This window comes from Pteronotus mesoamericanus, unplaced genomic scaffold (assembly GCF_021234165.1).
Source record: "Pteronotus mesoamericanus isolate MK-2021 breed Mesoamerican mustached bat unplaced genomic scaffold, CSHL_Meso_final scaffold_705, whole genome shotgun sequence".
Classification (NCBI taxonomy): domain Eukaryota; kingdom Metazoa; phylum Chordata; class Mammalia; order Chiroptera; family Mormoopidae; genus Pteronotus; species Pteronotus mesoamericanus.
This window is the reverse complement of record NW_026555326.1, coordinates 13,023,953-13,036,547: the sequence shown is the minus strand read 5'-3', so window position 1 is coordinate 13,036,547 and position 12,595 is coordinate 13,023,953. Positions and strand designations below refer to the sequence as shown.

The window sequence follows — 12,595 nt, the reverse complement described above, 5'->3', positions numbered from 1 at the left end:
TTGGGCCTGTGGCTCCCAGAAACAATGGTAGACCTTCTGCCATCATACTGGTCTGTGAAGGGGCTGAGGTCCCTACCCAAGGCTGTTGCTTCCCAAATACTCACTACTCTGTGATGAGCTTTTGGGCTTCCCAATGTATTTGAGGATGGGGTTTCGCTTCTTGTCCTCCAAGGCATCCTTTTCCTTCTTGGAATTGCTGCTCTGCTGAGACAAGAGACATGGGGCTTGGAGAAGGTTCCAATACCCAGACTTGGCCACTGCTCCTAAGACTGGGCCTGAATAACTGGAAAGCAGGCTCACATTTGTACCCTAAGTTTGAAAGAAGGGAGAACGCTGCTCTCATGTGAAGATTTTCATTGACTCTACGGCTAACGGTGGTGGAATGAGCAAGGTAACTCCAAAAGGGCTTTCCCAGTCTGCCGCAGTGCACAGAAATGAACATAAGAAGATATTTTCTAGGCCAGCTCTGTTACCTTCTTGGTCTTTGGGAAGAAGGGCAGCCACTTGTCCTTGTCAGGAGCAGATGGGGCCTTTTCAGCTGTGTTGGAAGGCCGAGTCTCTCGAAGCCGGATCCCAGCATGGCTCATGTAGGTGCTGAGAGCGAAGTCCATGGGGGCGCTGGAAGACAGGAGCAGGTGCTGACTCAGAGAGTCCAGTCATGTCCCTGCCAGCAGGGGGAAGAATAGGAAAGCTGCTTCAGGCTCCTCACCACCACCCAGCAGGGTGGCAAAGGAGTAGGTATATGGGCCAGGGTGCTCCAAGGGAGACCTGAAATACTCAAATGGGGCAGCAGGCAGAAGCTAGCCGTTAGTGTGGCTGCCACGACTCCTGGGAGAAATTGTTTTCTTTCTCTGAGCAGAACTCTTCCTAACACAGGGATTGTGGTCAGTGGAAGAACATGTCAGTTCCCTATAATGGAAGCAAACCAGCCATCGGCAGGCCTGGAGGACCAGGTGAGGCCCACACTTAATGTCTTTAGGCATTTATGTGGGGGTAGAGTGGCAAAAGAAAGGGAGAAATGCTAACCCACCTCTGCTAAGGCAGACTGCCTTCACCACCCTTCCACCACCAAGTACAAAGAGAAAAAGAGATGGAAAGGAGCTGGCAAGTAGCTTTCAGTTGCCACAGATGAAACTGCCCAGAGCTCTGTGTTTAAAAATGGATTTGGCTCTCAATTGGGTAGACAGATTACCCTCTTTATGGATTCGATGCAGCAAATGCTTCAGCCCTGGTTTTTTCCTCTCCTCTTAAACAGACTTCTAACACCATCTTCTCTCCCTTGATAACTGTGTGGATGCTCAGGGAATGCATACTCATGTTAACATTGGCCGTCGAGAAAGAGATCTGTATACAGACGGCAAAAGAACTCATAATATGTGCTGCGAGAGAAAATATGTTGTACCCCAGCTCCCCTCTGCAGGTGCTGCTCACACAGGCTGTTTCTATCACTGCTACTTCTGAAGGCAGGTTAAGAGAAAAAAGTGGGAAGGGAGACCCAGGGCTAATAGGGGTGGTGAAGAGGATGCAAGGGGAGAATTGGGAGTGATGGCAGCTCGGTGAGGAGCAGATACTTGTCCCTGGCAGTGATCCTGAGCATCAAGGGCTTGGACCTCATGACCTGGTTGTATGATAGTGACAAGACTCCTGGAACTAACCTTGGACAGAGGGTGATTCTATGAGGCTACGGACTCTCCTGTGATTGACAAAGATGGAAAAGCAGAGCAGCTCAACCCCTTTCCTTCCCACCTTGAAACCATACCACAGACTCACTCACCTTCTGTCTTCCTCGTATTTGAACCTGGAACAAAAGAAAGAACAGATGACTCAGGTTGCAAAGGCAGCGGCTCCTCCGCCTGTGCAGAGACTGGGAGAAGGGTAAATTCTTTACAAGAGGAAGGGAGTGTAGTGGGGAGAAGGGAGGAGTGTGGTAAAAGGTCAGACCAGACTCTGGGTCTCAGCTCTGGAGCCAGCATGGGGCCCAGGAGCGGAGGGTTCTCATTCTCTCAAGGGACTCCGTCAGCACTGAGTTCTGACAATGATGATGATGTCCTCGCTAGAAAGAGGAATGTGATCTGAAGTTATCATGGAGGAAGATGTGCCTCCTTATGTCCACCTAGAAGTAATAAGAGGTTGGGCTGACAGAGAGGTCGCAGGAAAGAAGGTGAGAGAACAGATAATACCTTGAGACCTGATTCAAAGAAATCTATTTAAAAGAGGTGAATGAATAGTTACTGAAACTCCCATTTGAGTCTTAACTATGGGCCCGGCACTATCCTAACCTAGTGACAAGGAGTATCTCATCTAATTCTCAAAAAATCCGTAAGTAGGTATTGTCCCTCCATGTAATGAGACAGAAGCTCCGTTGTTTTAAATAGAAACCATTATAAGTCGAATGCCTATGCTATATAATCCTGAATAATTCTGTGGTGCTCTGACCTCACAATGGGTCCAGTCAGGCTTTGCCTCCATCCCTGGACTGGTTGGGTGATTACCGCCATCTGATTGCGAAAGCCTTCAGGGCTTGGTTGAAGGGCAGAGGGCTGTTTTCAGAGAACATGCCTTCCCTGTGTGATCTCATCTAGTCTCATCTCCATCCAGCCCAGACCTCTTATCAAACACCAGCTTCATATATGCAACTGCCTACTCAAATCTCCAATGTGATGTTTAGAAAACATCTTATGTCCAATCTGAGCTTCCAAGACTCTAAAACTTCCACACACAGTCGTCCCTATCTCGAGTGATGGCATCTCTGTCTTTTTAGCAGCTTAGGTTAAAAAAACCATGGAGTCTTCCTTGACTTTTTAAAGGAAATCCCACTGTTTGCTCTACTGTGAAAATAGACTGAGAGGGGATATCTTTCCACAATGTGCACGGCCACCAGCACTGCAGTCCAAGCTCCCCTTGCGTGGCTTCGGGGACAGACCTCCCTTGTTCTCTCACCTCATTCCACCCACACTCGAGTCTGTCACAGCTCCAATGACTCCCCAGTCACTGAGAGTAAAAATCACAGCCCTTAACAACAGTCCACAGGCTCTGCGTGGCTGCCCCTCCTATCACCACTCTGACTTCAGCACTGTCTGAGTTGGCTCTGGCCACACTCGTCTCCTGTGTTTCCTCAAATAGCTCAAGTACATTCCTACTTTGCCCTGCTAGTCTCTCTGCCTGTGATGCTCTTTTCCCTAGTGTCTTCGAGGATAACTCATCCACTTTCTTTCTTTCTTTTCCCTTTCTTTCCAGAGAGGGAAAAGGAGGGGAAAAGAGAGGGAGAGAAACATCAATTGGCCGTCTCCTGCACGTGCCCTGAGACTGGGGACCGAACCTGCAACCCAGTCATGTGCACTGGCTGGGAATCAAACTGGCAACCCCTTGCTTTCTGTGTCTATATGCAGGATGACACCCAACTAAGCCACAACAGTCAAGGCTAATTCCCACACTTTCCAAATCAACACTGCACTCCCCAGCTCTCGCACTCTTGAAACCCAGAGCCTACTCTATCTCCTGCTCCCCACAGCACTTATTATTTTATTTATTATACATTGCTTTCTCTTCCCACCACAACACCAGCTCCACAAGAAGCATTGTTTGGTTTACTAATGTATCCCAGGAGCCTAGAGCAATGCTAGGCACACAGTAAAGACTCCAGAAATAGTTGCTGAATTGAAAAATCAGCATTAGCAGAGACTATGGAGATTGCCTAATCCAACTTTTGTCATTTTACAGATAAGACTAAGGACTATGAAATGACTTGACCAAGGTCACACAACTACTGAGTAAAGAAGCAGTGCTGGGCCCTGGTCAGATGGCTCAGTTGGTTGGAGTGTCGTCCTGTACATGAAAAGGTTGCAGGTTCGATTCTTGGTCAGGGTGCGTATGGGAGGCAGCTGACCAATGTTTCTCTTTCTCCTTCCCTTTACCTTTTGCTAAAATCATTACACATATCCTCGGGTGAAGATAAAAAAAAAAAAAAAAAAAAAAAGCAGTATCGGGGTGAAATCTACCTCTAAGCCTGGAAGTGTTGCCACAAAGCTATCACAGGAGCCTGCAACACTTTGGAAGATGGGACTGGAGAGGAGCAACCACCAGCAACTATGCCAGAGGCTCCTTAATAAGTTTAGTTAGATTAGTCTGCTGATGTGATTAGTTAAAAATGGTTCACTTTCCTGTAAGTCAGCTCTGCCTGCCTCCTGAAGAACTTGATCCACTGGAGACTCAGGGCGGTGCTCATGCTCAGTTTGGATATGATCTTACAGGCAGGAACGGAGAGTAGTCAGGCAGAGGGGTAGGAAGGGGAAGCAGAAAGTTCACTGTGCTCCTAGAGCCCGTGGTTTGTCAGAGCCACCCCATGACCGTCAGGAGCCCTGGGCCCTGTAACTCCCTTGAAATACTGTCAGCCCTGAGCATGAGAAATGCACCCCCATCTCTCAGGGGAAGGAGAATTGGACAAGAAGTGAAAGAGGGGGAGAGGCTGGTAAACAGACCAGAGGCTGTTCAGTATGTTCGGGGATAGTAGTGGAACTGGAGACTCACAGAATATCTCCCAGGGCAGCCAGCTGCTTCTCGGCCACTTGGCGCTCTCGGAGAGGGTCCCCATCCAGGTCCAGCAGGTCGTTTTCACCATACAGGCTGCCCAGTCCCAGAGTGCGCTTTGTTCTGAACCAGAGAGACACAAATGTAAACAAACTCTTGACAGACAGATATCCAGAAAGAGTGAGGCAAACATGCACACATAACAAGATACACACATCACAGGGGAAAGAAAAGGGGTGAGGAGGACAGGGGCCAGGCCACCTGTAGTCATGAATCTGCTCCTGAATCTCCGGCATGGCTGCCTCCTGAGCGTCAGAGAGAACACTGCGCAAGTCCTCACCGTTCCGCAGGCGCAAGTCTGTGGTGGGAGCAAGAGAGGACAGAAGTGGGGAGGGGTGTTGAGGTGGGGGAGGTCGCATTAGCAGAGCATGTCAAAGTCTTGTGCCACAGGAAGGGGAGGCTAGCTTTCTGCCCTCCTTTTGGCCAGAAGAAGTAGAGGCCTGGACCCATTCCTGAATTCAGGACTAAAATCCTGATGTTCAAGTTCTAAGGCAAGGACTAGAACATTTTCTGGATGTTCTACGCTCTACTAAGTGGAGAAACATTAAAGCCCCTCTCTTGGGCTGTGTCCGGATGCTGCCCTTAGACAACAAAGTGCATGATTCTGAGAGGCTCATGCTCCTCTTATGCCCTGGGACCAACTCACAAACACCTTACATAAAACACAAATCTGCACCAGACACTGGAAGCTGGCTCTCCTGCCCCTGCATCTAGTTTTATGCAACCACGGCCAAGTTCCTGGCAGTGGTGGCTCTCTCTCTCTACTTTTGAGCAATCTCTGCTCACCCTCTTGCCTGTGCCTATGAGCTTTCCTCCTTGGTACCCTCTCTCCAAAGACAGCTTCGAACTTCTGTCTTCTAGGAAGCTGGGTGGGATCTGCCTCTCACTGACACCCTTTTACACAGCCTCCCTCAGCACTTCTATTGGTGACAGGAGAACAGGAAAGGAGTGAAGTGCTCAGCTAGTTCACGCTGGGCCATCGGCTGTCACCATTATTTGAGGGACTTAAAAAACACCCCGGGGATCCCAACTCTGCGGGCAGGGTGGAGTGAGACCCTAGTTTCTGTGCTTTTAAAAAGAGTTCCTCAAGTGATTCTGATGACTGACCAGGCTTAGGAATCTCTCACTGCATCCAGGTTTCTTTGTACAGATGACCCAAGGCCCAGAAAGGTCACAGGGAAGGTTGGCAGAAATAAGCCCAGGTATCCTAACCAAGCTGTCTTCCTGTGCCAAGCTCCGCCAGGCAGTGAGCCCCCAGGCAGGGCCTGCCCTCTTTGTGTGGGGAGTTCTGGAGGAACTGCCCCTATTTTCCCTATTAGAGGACAGCTTCCTGAGGACAGGGACTACGCCCCTCTGCTCTGCAGCTCTGAGTGCCCGGGACAAGACGGGCACTAACTGACCAATGAGCCAACTTACCAATCTCAGCCTGTAGCGTCTCTGGGACCTTCACTCGCAGTGGCTACAAAACAGAAGAGCGGGGTCAGAAGTAGTGAGGTCACACAGACTGAGGGACGTGGGAGGCAGCACTGCCTTCTCTCCCTTTCCCCTATATCCACCTGACCCTCCTCTCACCTCTCCCCAACTTGTACACCTGTATTCTAGGCTAGGGTTTTTGAGAAATGGAATGTGAGGATACAGAGCAAGCTGGGACATGAAGTTTCTGTGCTCTTATTTCAAGGATATTAGGGTACTGAAATGGAGGTTTTAAAAAGTGAACGCGTGCTAATTTAGCAGCAAGGAAGAAACATTTCCTAAGCTATTTGGTGGACATCCCCTCTCTGCACTGCCAAGAGAAATCGGTCTTATGTTATCAAGTCTCCCAGTGAGCATGGTGCTCTAGCTTGTGCTCTGAGTACCTGACAGCTGGATACTGGGGTTGTTCCAAAAGAGCCAATGAAACAACTGGCAGCTCTAACCTCCTTAATCAAAACTCATTTAAGGGGCAAAAATAAAAACCTTGAGGAAAAACAGTTCATTTCACAATCTCATTAGTCCTAGTTGCTTGCTGACAGATGAATAAAGTCATTTTGGAATTGGGTTAGTTGATCAGATTAAAGTCTAGGATGGAAGCTGTCCTATGTAGGCAGAGGCGCTGTGGCCAGTGGGACGCTGCCACACCGGTGGGCACGATGCCCAGATGCAGTGCTTATCTGCCCCCGTTCTCTGGGCTGGGTTCTCCCTGTGTGCAGTCAGAGCGAGTCAGGCTGGCTCATCTGATGTCTCTGGGCCTGTTCCTTCGTCCCAGGAATGGGTGAAGCAGGACGGGCTGGGGGGAGCCAGGGCTCTGGTGCCGGGGAGAGTCACTCGGAGAGAGGCAGTATGTATTCCACTTCGGTACATGTGGAACAAAAGAGGTTTAGAGAGCAGATTAGCCCTGAGAGAACAGAGCTAGAAGAGAACCTGGGAGTCCCAATATCTCAGCCCGCGCTTCTCTTTCAGAACCAGTCTGTATTCGTCCTGAATGTTTTGTATAATTTTCCCTCTGTTTCCGAGTGGTCCAAAGAGTATAATAAAGTTGTAATCCAATCCATGACTCCTTACCGCATTTTTCTCTAGGAAAATATTCCAGATGTCTTTACCCAAACTTCGGGATTCCTTGGAGTTTGTCTGCTGATAAACTTCTGCACACAAGTAAAAAAGCTAGAAGAGAGAACAATGGATTAGAGCAGTGGTCTTCAACTAGGAGGGACTCTTTCCCACCAGGAGAAAATTGGCAAAGTCTGGAGATACCTGTAGGGGTGCTACTGTTGTCTGGTGGGTAGAGTGCAGTGATGTGGCTAAATATCCTATAATTGCACGATAGTTCCCCCCACCCCGACTTCTCCCCTGCCTCAACACACAGCCAACAATTGTACAGCTCAGAACGTCAGCGCTGAGGTTGAGAAACCCTAGCTTAGGGTGTTTCAAAAGCCTATGGTAAACAGTCCCACACCTCTGCCTTTGCATGTGCCTGGGCCCATAACACACAAAGCCAACAGAATCGCCTCAGCTTTATATTCTTTCCACATTTGATCCTTTGTGCCTTGTACTTGTTCGCAGATGGTTTTTTAAGGGTCATGCTTTATTTCTCTGTGACTGATGTACCCTGTCTTAATTTAGGAATGCTGCTGAGACACCAGCACTTGGCACTTATGCACAGGTGTTCAGCGAATACCTGATGAGCAAATGGATGTTGACTCTGGCTTCTAACAGTGGTATCCCCAGAAAGAAAAAAACCAGCAGTCAATGCCTTGGGCAAGTTTACTTTGAAGAACACAACATCAACCTCTCTCCGTTATTCCATCTTTCTAAACAGCTGAGCAGAATGAGAGTAACTGGTAAAGCTGCTGGCTCTGGGCACTATCCCAGGGCACTCCAGCTCCGTCATCTACCACCCTTCTTGTCATCACCTTCACATCTAAGGCCCTTTAGTGTCTTGCTTCTCTGCCAAGCTATCTTGCAGTAACACTGTATATTCCCAAGGGCCATTCTCAACTCTCCAGTCACTCTGTAACCACTTTCCTTCAAAAACCTCTAGAAGACCACCTCCTCTAAGTGGACCAAAAATGAGTTTTCCTGGTCTTGCTCTTCCTTCTCCTCCCAATGTTATCGATGTACTTAGAAGTAAAGACTCCCTACCACTGAAGTTTCACCTCATTTTCTCTTTGATCTATGTCCTTGAGATGCCCACTGTCCCACAGTGCAGGGCCAGAGGTCAGAGATTTGTCAAGCACAAGCAGGCACTCAATCAAGACTCACACTCCTGACTTACCAGCGGGCTGGGGTCCGCCTGAGAGAAGATGTAACGTAGAAAAACCCCAAGGTGAGCTGGCCGTGACTTAAGTTTCTCAAGATCCTGGAATATGACGTCACTCTGGAAAGCAGAGGGGTAAGACAGGCTGGATGGCACGGAGACAGGGTGCAGCAGCAGTGCCTGCCCTGACTGAGCGCCCATGCTCTCGGCCTCCCAGCGTTGCTAAGCTGTGGCTCCCTCCTCCATGCTCCCTCCCTGCTGGTATAGTCCACCTGCTTCTAGTCAAGAGCAGCTGGTATGACAGAAGAAGGATGAAAGGAGAAAACCAGGAAACTGTTACCTCGTTGTTGAAATAACCCGGGTCATAATCTTCCTCTGGGCCAATAATTAAAGGCTTTGGGCTTTGATCTACACCCTGGGGGAGAGAGTCAAGTTGTAGAGATGAGAGGTTACAGGACAGGGGGTCCAGCTCCCCTGATGAAGCCTGTTTAGTGACAGCACAACACTGACAGGGAAAGCCACACATGTCTAGCAATGTTGGTGTCTTACTACCACCCCCAAATCTCAGAAAACAGAAAATATGATTTCCACTTGCAGGAAGTCAACTGCATCTGGGTGGGGCAGAGCAGACTCAGAGCGGCCCGGTCAGGTGACAACAAAGATGGGAAGTGAGGGAAAGTGCTCTCTTCCTGTTTGCGAAATAACTGGGGAAGGAGTGGCAGCCAACTAAGAACCCTAAAGCTTATTTATTGGGTGAGGGCTTTGTTTTTCTCCTAAACAGCCACCCCCTGCACAGAATACACCCCCTCCAAGTCTAGTGGCTACCATAGTGCTAGTCTGTAGTTACTGCATCCAGCTAAGACCTGTAGTTTGACCTATCAGGAGGGTCTACCAGTCCATCTCTATCTCCTTGAGCAAAAAGGGACAGAGTTGAGCTTTTTCCAACACCATTCTCATCATTTCCCTTGCCTGCTCTGAAGTCCAAACTTCTTAGATTGGCTTTTCTTTCTTTCCCCCTTATGCCAACTTTAATAACCTAACTCTAACTGGTATGCCATCAATATTAGGTATGACGAGAGATTTCAAATTGCATAAACTTTTCAGATGCTTCAACGGATAAGCCTTTCTCCTACGGGTTCCCTGGGCTTTCAAAGCTTTTCTACCAATTATATTTTTCACTCAATTTAATCTACCTCATTTCCAGCGACTCCCCAGTAAGGGCTCTGATTCTGGAACCCACGTAGATTCTTCATGCCCTCCTCTTTCCAGGTCTAAGATAATAATTTCTAATCCACTTGTCCATGGGTTTTTCCTGACAGTACCTCCTTGTTACTCATTAATTTTTGTTCTCCTGGAAATGTATGGACTCTCTCTATGTCCACAATCCCTGAGTCAAAGAATGTGAGAGACCCAGAAGATACCTTAGAGAGTCTAGCACTCATTTGTGAATGAAAAAGTGAGGCCCAGAGAGACTGAATGGCATGTACAAAGTTGCAGAATTAAGCCTGGATATGCTGTATTTGTGTATCTCAGACATATCCTGAGTATCCCCTCCTTTTCCTTGGGGTCCAGGATCTCCAGGGGGTGTTGGATGCCTCTACTTGACTCTCTGGTAAAACCTGAAAACACTAGGTTGTTGCTTGTTTGGGGGAGGATTTTTTCCTTTAAGTCTTTACAAATATATAGATTTTGATTACAAAAGCAGAATATGCTTACTGCTAAGAAATCAAACATTTCAGAATTACATAACAGAAAGTGAGGTTTCCCTTTGATCCCACCCCCCGGCTGCTGACAGTCTCATGGACAGGAGAGGGTCCTCTAATGCTAACAGAGATTGTTAAGAAACTGAAACTATACTTTGCTCCTAACACTCAAAAAGAGCAATTCAAATAGTTTTCAGAAGGTAAGCAGATTCAGAGATGGCAAAGATAGACTCCAAGACTGATTACTCTACATCTGCTCCTATAGCCACCTACCAGAAAACCTCCCGTAAGAACAGGATGTGCCTCCAACCTCCTTGAGACCCAAACTGTCCTAGAGTGCTGCCAAGGGAGTGGGGAGAGGCGGTCAGAGCGGCTAGGAGAGAAGCGCCCCCACACAGGGGCTCAGGAAAACTACGTTCTAGTGTGATGTTGTGATTAACAAGTTGAGTTCTTGAACAGACCCTTAACCTTTGTTTGCCTCAGTTGCCTCACTTACAAATGAGGATTATTAATGCCTACTTCCTTTCCTGATGGAGAAAATTAAATGAGGTATTTTTTCCTAAAGGATCTAGCGCAGCAGATAGTGTCTCAGGCATTTTAATACATGGAAGGTTCATTTTCCCACCTTTTTTCTTCCATGAGCTGAAAGTAACCAAATTCTATCCTATGGGTAAAACTAGAACATTAAATAGTGTGTGACACTGGCTTTAATTTAAGGGAAAGACAGGATTCCTTTAAAATAAATTGAAGATTAATTAAGTGAGTTACCTTAAAGACAAATATTACGTAACATTATACAGTTGGCTTGAAAATATGGAAAAAATCATTATGGTAGCAGCAGATGAATTTTAAGAGACACCGTTTTTACAAAATTTGGAGTTCTCTTTCTAGTGTGTCTCTAACAGGTAGTGACTTAGCTTCTGCTGGAATGACGAGTAATTCCCTGGCTCTCAAGTCAGCCCATTCCATTGTCAGACAGCCCAGATTCCTTCTAAGCTTTTTGCACTGAACCAAAACCTGTCTTCCTGAAATCTCCCCTGAACCCAGTTCTACTGTTCAAAGCAGTGGCTTTTAAGTTAGGTTTTGCAGAACCTCAGAGCTCCAGGGAAGTAGCCCTGAGGGTGGGGGAGGTTGATCAGGAAGGGTCTCAGGATTCCTGAGCTTTTATTTGTTCTCTGTATTAGGGTGTCAAATAATAAGATTATATTTATAAAAAGGACTCTGCTAAAGAAAGAGAAAATTGAAAATCAGTATTCTGGCAAAACTAAACAAACCTGTTTCCTGTTTTATACAGACATCAAAAGACCACCTATCTGCTTCTTGGACATCACTTCCCTACAGATGTATTCACTGACTCTTCACAGAGAACTGAGATAGTCTTACTTTCACGTAGCTATTGACACCATGCTCTTTTTTTTACTATTTATTCTCTAGGTAAGTGTCTACCTCAAAACAGGGGTTTAGTGTGATCATTCAAGACTATGAAAAAGAGAAAGGAAGATCGAAGGGTGGCTCTGAATCACTCACCTGGTCACTGGCCGGGGGACCTGGTGCGTCCAAGCCCTGCCATCTATGGTGCTGGGCCACTCTGGTCATGACCACAGGGGAGGTTCGAGGACTGTCTAGTCCAGGGTCTGACAGTACGGAGTTCCGATTTATCAATGACTAGAGGAACAGAAAATTCTGTGAGAAAGAAACTCATCTGGAAGACCCTCGGGGCTCAGCTCACTTGGTGGTAATGGCCATACTCAGCAGCTAATATAAATTCAGTACTTCCTCTGTGCCTGGCACTGTATTAACCTTGATTACATAGGGCCTCATTTGATTCTCACAACAGTCATTTGAGGGAAATACTATTATTCCTCCTACTTTTCACACAAGGACACGATCACCTGGAGCAGCTATAAAACTTGCTGAAAGTCAAATAGTGACTAATGTGGTATTCCCTGGATTCAAACTGGCAGTCTCATCCCAGTCACGGCTCTCGTCACTAAGCTATGCCACCTCCCGGATGTCAAGCCCTCAAGATAACGTGAACTGTAGATTATTTAGGCCCCTCTGGTCCCTTCTTGATGTCTTTCCCACATACTGATCATTTCACATACATGCATCATCTTCTCCCAAATGGATAGGAGCAGTAAGGAAATAAAATTTCAACTGTAATTTAAAATCAGGTTTTAAACATATTTTAAATGATGGATTCACATATTTAATTAACCTGGCTAAATATATATTTTGCTAATATCTTTATTACTTCTTTCACTCACTTGTCTTTTTACACTGCAAGTTTATACTTGAAGTTTATATACACAAACTGAGAATACCTGGAAGAGAGAACCTTTGAGGCCCAAACTGGAAATGCTTTGCCCTGACTGGTGTGGCTCAATGGGTTGGGCATTGTCCTGCAAACCAAAAGGTCGCCGGTTCAATTCCTAGTCAGGGCACATGCCTGGGTTGTGGTCCCTGGCTGAGGGTGTGTGGGAGGCAACCAACTGATGTTTCTCTCCCTCTCTTTCTCTTTCCCTTTGCCTCTCTCTAAATAAAGAAATAAAATCTTAAAAAAAAAAAAAAA

General features: G+C 47.0%; 1 protein-coding gene across 10 annotated transcripts in view; it reads right to left on the bottom strand.

Annotated features, from left to right (window-relative positions):
* ARHGEF11 (Rho guanine nucleotide exchange factor 11) overlaps window positions 1–12,595 on the bottom strand; it is a 123,037-nt gene that overhangs the window by 27,605 nt on the left and 82,837 nt on the right. For 7 of the 10 annotated variants that reach the window (XM_054563093.1, XM_054563100.1, XM_054563095.1 and 4 more), the window contains 10 exons: window positions 11,551–11,688; window positions 8,661–8,735; window positions 8,339–8,440; window positions 7,129–7,227; window positions 6,004–6,046; window positions 4,789–4,885; window positions 4,528–4,650; window positions 1,775–1,798; window positions 474–618; window positions 105–204 (listed from right to left, as the gene is read on the bottom strand). In XM_054563093.1, the coding sequence (XP_054419068.1) occupies window positions 105–204; window positions 474–618; window positions 1,775–1,798; window positions 4,528–4,650; window positions 4,789–4,885; window positions 6,004–6,046; window positions 7,129–7,227; window positions 8,339–8,440; window positions 8,661–8,735; window positions 11,551–11,688 (946 nt within the window). The remainder of the gene's footprint in view (window positions 1–104; window positions 205–473; window positions 619–1,774; window positions 1,799–4,527; window positions 4,651–4,788; window positions 4,886–6,003; window positions 6,047–7,128; window positions 7,228–8,338; window positions 8,441–8,660; window positions 8,736–11,550; window positions 11,689–12,595) is intronic. The other 3 variants (XM_054563094.1, XM_054563097.1, XM_054563102.1) reach the window with 1 other exon arrangement.